This window comes from Poecilia reticulata, linkage group LG13 (genome assembly GCF_000633615.1).
Source record: "Poecilia reticulata strain Guanapo linkage group LG13, Guppy_female_1.0+MT, whole genome shotgun sequence".
Lineage (NCBI taxonomy): Eukaryota > Metazoa > Chordata > Actinopteri > Cyprinodontiformes > Poeciliidae > Poecilia > Poecilia reticulata.
Window position 1 is genome coordinate 20,198,880 of NC_024343.1, and position 9,332 is coordinate 20,208,211.

Here is a 9,332-nt window from a genome sequence, read left to right on the forward strand (position 1 = left end):
TATATATAAAACTGTGATTACACCACTCTGGATTTTAGAAACCTGTTTATAACATGATCTGCAGACATAATACATATTTTAAATAGAATCTATCTTACAGTTGAAAGACAAAAAAACAACAACACATTATTAGGAACAGTATAAAACAAAGTAATTAAGAGCTATCAGACTGGAAAGGTTTACCTGAGGCAGCTTGCCTCAGGTAAGACCAGAGTTCAACAGCAAGAAAAGAGACTAAGCAAAATGGTCCCTAAAGGAGAGTCCCAAGGCCAAAGCAATTGCTGAACAAAACAAGCATAAAGGCCAGCCTCACCTTAGGCAAATAAACATCCCAAGGAATCTGGTGAAATACTCAGTGGACTGATGAGACAAAAGTAGAACATTTTTTGAAAGGTTTGTGTCTTTTAAAGCTAACAGAACATTTCAGAGATAGACCATCATACCAACCGTCAAACAGAATGTTGGAAATGTGAGGGACCGCTTTGCTTCAAGAAATGGGTAACTTTAAGTTTTGGAGTGGCTCTCTTGAAGTTTTGGACTTAAATTCAAATCACGTCTAGTATGACCTTAAACATGTCATTCACACTCAAAACCCCTCTAACATGGCTGTATTAAAACAGAAGAAAAGTAGAAGATTCCTCAGATGATGTTAACATTTCATTTCTAGTTATTACACAATTACTCTGTTTTTGCTGCCAAGGCTTGCACAAGTAGTTGCATGTGTGTGTGCATGTGTGGGTTTGACACCACACATATTTTTGATAAATTAAAGAACTGTTTGTCATGTTTAGAGAAACAATGCAGTCACAGGATATTTTTGTTTCTGCATTGCAGACTGATTTTTAGATGAACATTAGTTAAGCTAATGTAGGAAAATGAATTACCTTCATTTATAATTTATAGCCAAAATGTATTCGCTATTGCTAATCTCCCTGCCTTTGAGCTGTGACTGTACCTGAGTGCTTGTCAGGGCCGTGTCCTGAAATCTGTTGCAGAATGGTGCTGAATGGACAGCTCCTTTCAGTGTCAAGTTCAACAGTCAGTGAGCTGCTTATTCTCAATGATACCACCTGCTGGCTAAAGTAATAAAATGGACTAGTTTGTTTTAAGTAAAAGGACAAGAGTATATGTATGGCACACTGTAATTATCCTATGGAAAGGTACATAAACGTTTAATTTAATTTATGTTAATTCTGTTTGTTTAATTTAAAAAGAAACAAACATTTATATCAGAATTTCTGATTTTACTCCTAAATCAATTACACAAGACAAAACACAAATTATTTATGTATTACAAAAAAAAAAATCAGACAAATTCTCACTTAATTCTCTTCAGCGTTCCCTGCATCTTTGTCTGCACCAGAGAGTTTTCATTTATGTCCAAGAATAGCATTGGCAGATAATCTGGAATAATCCCTCCATGCTGCTTTGTGGGATTGGACAGGAGTTTGGCTCCCCCATTCTGCCTGGTGGACGTTCTTTGCTCTTTAACATAATGCAGATTAAAATGTCAGCTGTATAACAGTTTAATCACTACTTCCAGAATGATGGTTCTACTTCTAAAAGTCTGTTTCTGCTCTGCTCAGTGAGCATCAGCTTGCTTTCAATAAAAATGACATTATGGGAGGAAAATTTCATGTTAATCCAAATAACTCATCTCTGTCTGAGTGAAACATTCTCAGTGCCTGTGGCTACAAGACACTGAAGTTTCTGTCATATTCCTTGGTTTAATGTTTTTTTTTTTAAACTTACTTCATGTATGCAGGCCAAAACTTTTATTTACAGAAAAAAATCAATAATTTAAAGTTATGTTTAAATGTTTGGTGGTTGACGGAAATTATAGAAAAGTTCAAAATATGCAGCCTAAATTTGTACTTAATGTTTTATATCTAAAACCACAAACAATTACCTGCAGTCGTTCAGAATTAACAATACACGTAGCTACATGATGATCAGCAGATTAACGTTTAGCTTTCCAATTCGGACGTAAATGTATTCTCCAACACTTAAAATAGGAGATATTCCCATTAACTTCCTAAGATTGGAGTTGGCCATTTTTCTGTCTGTTGGCTCTGATTGGTGATCGGCAGGCCACTACTGCCCAGATTAAAAGATAAATAAATAAAAATAAAATTCTTAAATGCATCAATGCATACATACATCAAAAATATGTGCAAAAATAACAAAAGTCAAATAAAGGACATATGGTTAGTTGAACATCCTGTAATGCATATATGTGGATAATCTTGTTATTAATTATTTGACTACTTGATTTAAAATAACTATCTCAATAAAAGATCATGTTGCACAAATATCATAATCTGTTCATATTGAACATAGTAGCTCCAAAAATAATTCTGAACTCTGAATAGTCCGTCTCTGCTTAAAATCCATTGAACAAAAGGGCACAAAAGCATAGTAATCTGACCTGATAACGGCTCTTTGTTGTCATAATCGTAGCATAAAAACAGTCATCTATTCATCCATTTTCTATACTTGCTTAATCCCGATAGTGGGAGGATAGCATCTATCTCCTGTGATCAAAGCACAGGAGGCAGAGTACATCCTGGAGAGGTTTCCAGTCCATCACAGAGACACAAAGGACACAGAACTGTTTACACAAAAAGATTTCAAGAGGCAACATATAAGTCAGGCAATTATGTGACATCTACCAGAAAGAATAAACAGACGCATACATCAAACAGTGATATATAACAGACATCAGCTCTGGGTGCAGCATTGGCAAATCTAATAGTATCTCAAAGATACAAGATTAATATTTGAAAAATAAATAAATAAATAAATAAATAAATAAATAAATAAATAAATAAATAAATAAATAAATAAATAAATAAATAAAAGCAGTGAAATGATTGGGTAACAATAGTAAACAGTGGCAGAGATTAAATGTATATTCCAGAGCAACACTGTGAGGGCCAGGTATATTTAATGTTAAGCTGACAAACACTGCTTCCTCCTCAATCAATCAACAAATCAAATTTATTTGTGTAGGACATTTCAGCAACAAGGCGGTTCAAAGTTCTATAGATTATGAAAACATAAAAAAAAGGGAAAATCAGCAAAATATATTGTATTTGTCAAGTGCCATTGTTAAAATCATCAACACACATCAAATAAATTGGTCAATGTTTCATTTATTATGCTTCAGAAGCAACTCTAAACAGTTTGGTTTTTAATCCTGATTTAAAGGAACTCAGTGTTTCAGCTGCTGTGCAGTTTTCTGGAAGTTCATTCCAGATTTTAGGTGCATAGAAGCTGAATTCTGTTTCTCTGTGTTTGGTTCTGCCTTTCAACAACAACAACAACAACAACAAAAAAGAAATTATAATACAGATGGGTTTCTGTTAATTTGTCATATGTGGTATGAAAATGTGAGCAAAGTAAAATGTGTTAACATTAAAGGTTGATGAGAGACTAAATCATTCAAAAGACTTTTAAGTACAGATTATTCTCTCAGCCAACTCCTTTCACATGTTTTCCAGGCTGTGGCGTTAATGAATTAATAAAATCTATTAGCTGAAAACAACAAGAATGACATTTTCAGTTCCAACTGGAGTGGTTGTTATGAAGCTAGACGTCAGTGACTCATCGCCTCCCTGACCCTGGGTTTTTCAAGCAGTGCCCAGCTGCCTTCAACAGAGAAATGATGCGAGACACAGAGATCGAATTTCGCTGATCTTTCAAGAGTCTACAGTCAGATCCACTGTAACACGGCCCGTTTGCCAGAGTTGCTTTTGGGAAGCTTTTACCTGTGCTCACTGTTCAATATTAAATGAATCATCTGACACTAAGTTTCCTCGCAAATCTGGTCATCATAAATCATTCACAACTCTAAAGAGGTTGAAAAAAATGTTTCTGTAATAATAATAAAAAAGTTGCATTAAAAATTATGCACGTGTGCCTCAATAAGTTAGGATTTTAACATGTTCATTTATTTCTGTGATTCAGTTGAACGGCTGAAACTCAAACATTACACAGAATTATCACAGGTAGTAATAGATTTTCATCATTAATTTCTGTTACTTAATGATTACGATTGAAAACAAATAAAAACCTAAACTACGTTTTCTCAGAATTAATGGTGGATGACGTAATGGACTGAGATCACAAAGGACTTGAAAATGCTGACGTAAGGCCATCAAAAAGGCACATTCTATGCATTATAGTTCTATGCTGAAAGTCAGATGAATAAATGTGATTTTTTTTTTCTTTTCCTTTAGGGTAAAGTACAGCAAGTACAGCAATTGTATACTATTAATATAAGTAGATAAAATAGATGCCTTGTGTGTTGCAAAAAAAATGTATGCTTCAACTTATAGGTAGTAAAAAGAAATTGTCGGTTGTACAAATTATTTCCAATTAAAAAGCTTAGCTCTATATCCTTAAATTTATCAGTAGCACGGATAAGGCAAATGTTTTTCAGCCCGAGGGTTAAATGAGGAAAGCTTTTATATTAAAGGTTTGGCTTAAGAAGAATGATGAGATGAGAGAACGGTAGGAAAGATATTGATTTGACCCCTCCATCCAGTAAGTCAGAGCTGTTGCCTCAGAGATGGTGCTCCAACCATCAAAGTCAGATGCAGTCTGACCTGCTGCTTCACAGACACATGCGGTTCTTTGATGCAGTTTTCAGCCACACATAAATATTAGCGGATAAAAACCTCAATGCTATTACAAACCTTGACCTCGACGCAGTCTTTACAATTAATTGTTACTGGCCCTGTTGCGTTTAACAAACTCCGTATTGCCGTTGCTTTTCTGATTGCAAAGCCAGCTCCGTGAATAAAACACGACATGAATACGTAAGATCAAACAACAAAAAACGAGTCGCATGATAGGACACTGGTGGTCAGAAGGCAATGCATTCACCATTTTATATCTTCAGTCCGTGACGTGGCTAAACCCAATGAATTATAAAGGACTATAATCACAACGTTGCTTGTACAATTTGCAGCTTCTGGTCTCGTCTCTTTGAGGTTAGACTATTCCAGCATTAATACAATGTTGGGGAAGTTATATGTGTTTTTTTGACTACTGATGATATAAAGTTGTTGTTTTTTTTCTTATCTATTTCAGGCCAAATGTGGTTTTAAACACCAATTTATCACACACACACACCTATTTATCAGCAGGTGTATGCTCATAGTTACTTTGGTTTGCCAAGGCTGATAATTTGTTATATTTTATTTGAGCCAGGTAGAACAAACAATAATCAGAATACGTATAGTTTAGAATACCCTGCTTAACTCCCAGGTTGTTGTGATGTGACAGATTAGATAATTATGAATAATTTCACAACTTTTTACATCTCTAATGTATTCTGCGTTCTGTGTTATTTAAACTGGAAAAACAAACAAATCTGCGAGACGTATTTGGCATTTACTTATTTTATCCTTTAGCTGAAGCCATCATTTGATGGGAGATTAGAATGGTGTGAGGAAGAAAAAGGTTAAAAAAATAAAAGAAAACTCACAGCCTAACATATGTACCTGAGCACAGCAAAGACAGATATGAATAATCAGAAAAAATGAGGACCTGAAGAGAGCACATTCTGAGATTTAGCAAATATTGCTAATTTATGATGCTGCATCCTGATAGATAACCAGTAAAGAAGACTGAGTGCTGAAATTGAATCAATAATTTATTAGTTTAAAGATGTGTGGGTTTAAGCAACACGGTTGTTGATTTTTTATTTATTTATCTCAAAATTAATCAAACAATAATTACATAATAAGAGAAATAAAGTGCTACTCAATAAGTACATAGGTATAAGTTGAGTTGTATATAGTGTGCAATGATTGAAGTTAATGTTATCTAACAAGGCAAGTCAGGTTTAATATGATATATCAACGTTTTGACAAGACAAAATGAATATTGTAAACAAATGGGATTTTTCTGAATTATACTCTGTTTATTTTGCCAAAAGTTTTGTAAAACTAGTTTGTGTTTAACTTTTCTTGTCAGTGGATTTTGTATTTTGTGGAAATGCTGTAGCTTAATGATCTAAATGCATTTCTGTCTTGACTTAGCAGAAACTTGAATGTTGTGGCTATGCTCTCACACTGTAGTTCATCCATGCATCCAGGTACAGATCCATTCAATTTCAAGTAAAGAAGCAGTTTTACACATCAGAGATGATCAACCTCTCTGTGCTGCTCTTTCTTCAAAAAGCTCCAAGCCAGTCTTACCTGACATAGAATATGATTTTATCATTTCATGACTTTGGATCATAGAGAGAAATTAATCTTGCAGCTTTACTTATCACCACACATTTTACTAGTCCAAGCAGTTCTTCATCAGTTAAGATTTCCATCCAGTTGGGCGTCAAACTGAAGCTAAACCAAGCTCAGATTCCCATTACGCAGATGTGCTCACGCAAAGGACAATGCCGAGAGCATATCAGTGAATGATGCATCAGCAGATTTGCTCGTGGATCTTGTTCAGTGAAATTTGAGGCCAGGAAGAAGTAGTTGGCAGAGGGTTTATTCTAGGTGCAAAGCCAAAACTGCTCTCCCTCTCAGTGGCTGTCAAAAATACATTCTCATAAAAGATGGCACAATACCAACGCATTCTATACCGCATAAAAAACAATAACAAATGTTCAATTTAAATGTAACAAGTCACAGTATGCATCTTTAATTATCTGTAATGCAGCACACTCACATCCAAATTAAGCCGTCTCTGCTTTGTGAAGTGTCTTATGCTTGTTGAGTTATAGCCTACCTTCGAGGTTTCCATATCACTTCCTTCCACTTCTTTTGCTTGGCCTATCAGTAAAGGTAGAGAAGAGGAAATAAGTATCTCACCTGCTTTGAGTGTTCATGATGTGATTGTCTTTAAGACACCTGCTCTTAAATGTATGTATCTAAAAAATAAAAAAAAGACAATGAAAAGTAGCACTAATATTTTTTTGGTCTCATGATAGTGTTTTAAAATCTGTAAAAAAAAAAAAAAAGTAATGGACGTGTGCATCAGCTTGTTAGAATTGGCCGTATTTGTGTTATTTTAATGTCATTTTTAAGCCCCTAATGTGCAGAGCATAAAACGTTTTTGTTCCTCTGCTCTTTAACAGATATAACCAGATGATATTAGCTTATTCAGACTATCTGCCAGGGTAGCCAGCCTATGAGGAAAGAAAACAAATCAAAAACCTTTTGCGACACATAAAACTTAAAGCTGTCTGAATACAGAGTAAAAAAAAAACATTGGGCAGTCCTACCCTTTCTATTGTTCCTAGCGACTCACAGAGCACCCACATGTGCCATGAATCACCGCGACCCTGAAGTTCTCAACCACTCCTCCGCCTATACAATCAATTTATTTTGGCTGTGGCACCTGTTAATGCATTGGCTTCTGCAGTAAGAGCAATTTCTTCCCACTCCTTCACCCCCCAGCTGAGTTTCACTTCAGCTGTCGAGAAGTACCTTCTGCAGCTCCCGTGCTGCTCGGTGAGCTAATCAAATTTCATATTTTCTCACTGGCAGAATTAAGTGAGGAATTACCTACTGAAAGTAAAGTTCAATTAGCTAATGCCAAAGCCACTGCTTAATGGAGTTGAAACAAAAGCAAGGACTTTAAATGTTGCATATTTAAAATATAGAAAACAACGAGCAGAGGAGCTGAGGATCCTTTTAAGTAAGAAAGGATTATTTTATTCTTTTAGAATAGTTTTATGTGAAATTAATGACTTTTGCTATGGGGTAGATAGATTACACACATAAAAAAACTCAAAAACAATAGCTTTGGGTAAATAGTTGTATTTGAGCTTGATATTAAAAAGTTAATGCACAGGCATATTATCAATATGAAATTATTCCTGACTCAAACAGTCAGGGTCAGAGTTTTCTCACTCCTAGCATATTTACATTTAAAATTATTTAATCAATACGCTGGTTTTGGACAGGAATTAAGAGAAACATCTATCAGTAGTAAAGTAAAAATGAAGATGTTTTATTAAAATTTTATCAAAAGGGGCATGTTAAAAATAATTTAAGTCTTTCTCATTCATTAATGGAGAAATCTTCATTGGCATTAGATGAATAAAACTCTTCTTAGAACCGCTTAACTTTTTTATTTTTTTGGCATTTTTCCACTGGTATTTAGTCTTTAAGACCAGAAGATCAACTTGTCATCACCCTAATCTTTAAAACTCTGAATATTTTATTTTTTATACGATTAATGTAATGCAGTCTAAAGATATAGAGCAAAAATCCATACATGAACTGCACTGAATAAAAATAAATAAATAGATAAAAAACAAAGAATAAAGTGCACATCATGCCAAACTAATATTATGTAGTTCCAGTTTCACACCGGTCATCACAAGACTGCAACTCGGACAGAACGCTGCGCAGAGCTGCATAGTTTCTCACTTCTTCATTACGTCCCTGTTCCTGTGAGAGACGTCCTGCTTGCAAGGCTGCTAAAATCACGGTCATTCGGCTGCAAAAGTTGACGCATGTGTTCTTGGAGCTGTTCAAGATCAAACCCATAATTACGCTTCTCCAGACTGACCAGCTCTCTGATAGCAGACGGCCCGTCTACTGCTATTTTATGGGAAATGTTGTTAGGAGTTTGGCATGACAGAAATCACGGGCCAATCAACGAATGCAACATGCTGTCAATCAAATCGCTTCCACGCTCAACTTAGAATGGCTTGTACAAAAAATGGAGAAGAGCTGTGCGAGATCTGCTCAGGGAGATGGAGCTAGCTGGGGCGGACTGGGGCAGAACCGGGTAAAGCCGCACTAGTGGAGAAAACAGACCAGGCATACTGGTAAAGATTTAATGAAATTTTATAAAAATTATCTCTAAACTACAACAACATTACACATTAGCTGTTTCCTTTTAGACTGGTGTTTATCTTTAGATGGTCAAGAGGGATAAGAATTAGAATTTTTCATGGTTTATTTATTTTTAAATAAAATAATAATAAAAGTTTTGATTACCAGTGTGGTAGTTTTAAATTTTTTTTTTCTTTTGTCAGCTGTTGTGATGCTGGCTCATCATTGGTATAAAGAAGGATTTGACATGAATCGCACAAATAGCACAAAATCACATTTATTTTTTTAAACAGGTAACATAACATGTATCCCGAAAAATCTTTACAGTAGCATGGTGACCTCAAAGAGCGACACTGGCCTTAGAACATATGGGAACCACACAAATTATACAGATATATATATTGTGCTATAAAAATACTTTGCACTTTGCCTAGTAAATAGGTGTCTTCTAAAGGTCACTGGTTGCCTTGGATTGTATTTAAGAGAGTGCAGAGGTTTGAACTAAAATGCATGCCATATGTATATATG

The 9,332-nt window shown here is 35.0% G+C and overlaps 1 protein-coding gene across 11 annotated transcripts in view; it reads right to left on the bottom strand.

Annotated features, from left to right (window-relative positions):
- The window catches only part of gramd1bb (GRAM domain containing 1Bb), a 97,726-nt gene that overhangs the window by 48,316 nt on the left and 40,078 nt on the right, over positions 1–9,332 (bottom strand). The window contains exon 2 of one of the 11 annotated variants that reach the window (XM_008425947.2): positions 6,745–6,788. The exons of the other annotated variants lie outside the window; for them this stretch is intronic. Within the exon in view, the coding sequence (XP_008424169.1) occupies positions 6,745–6,788 (44 nt within the window). The remainder of the gene's footprint in view (positions 1–6,744; positions 6,789–9,332) is intronic. 11 annotated transcript variants of the gene reach the window in all.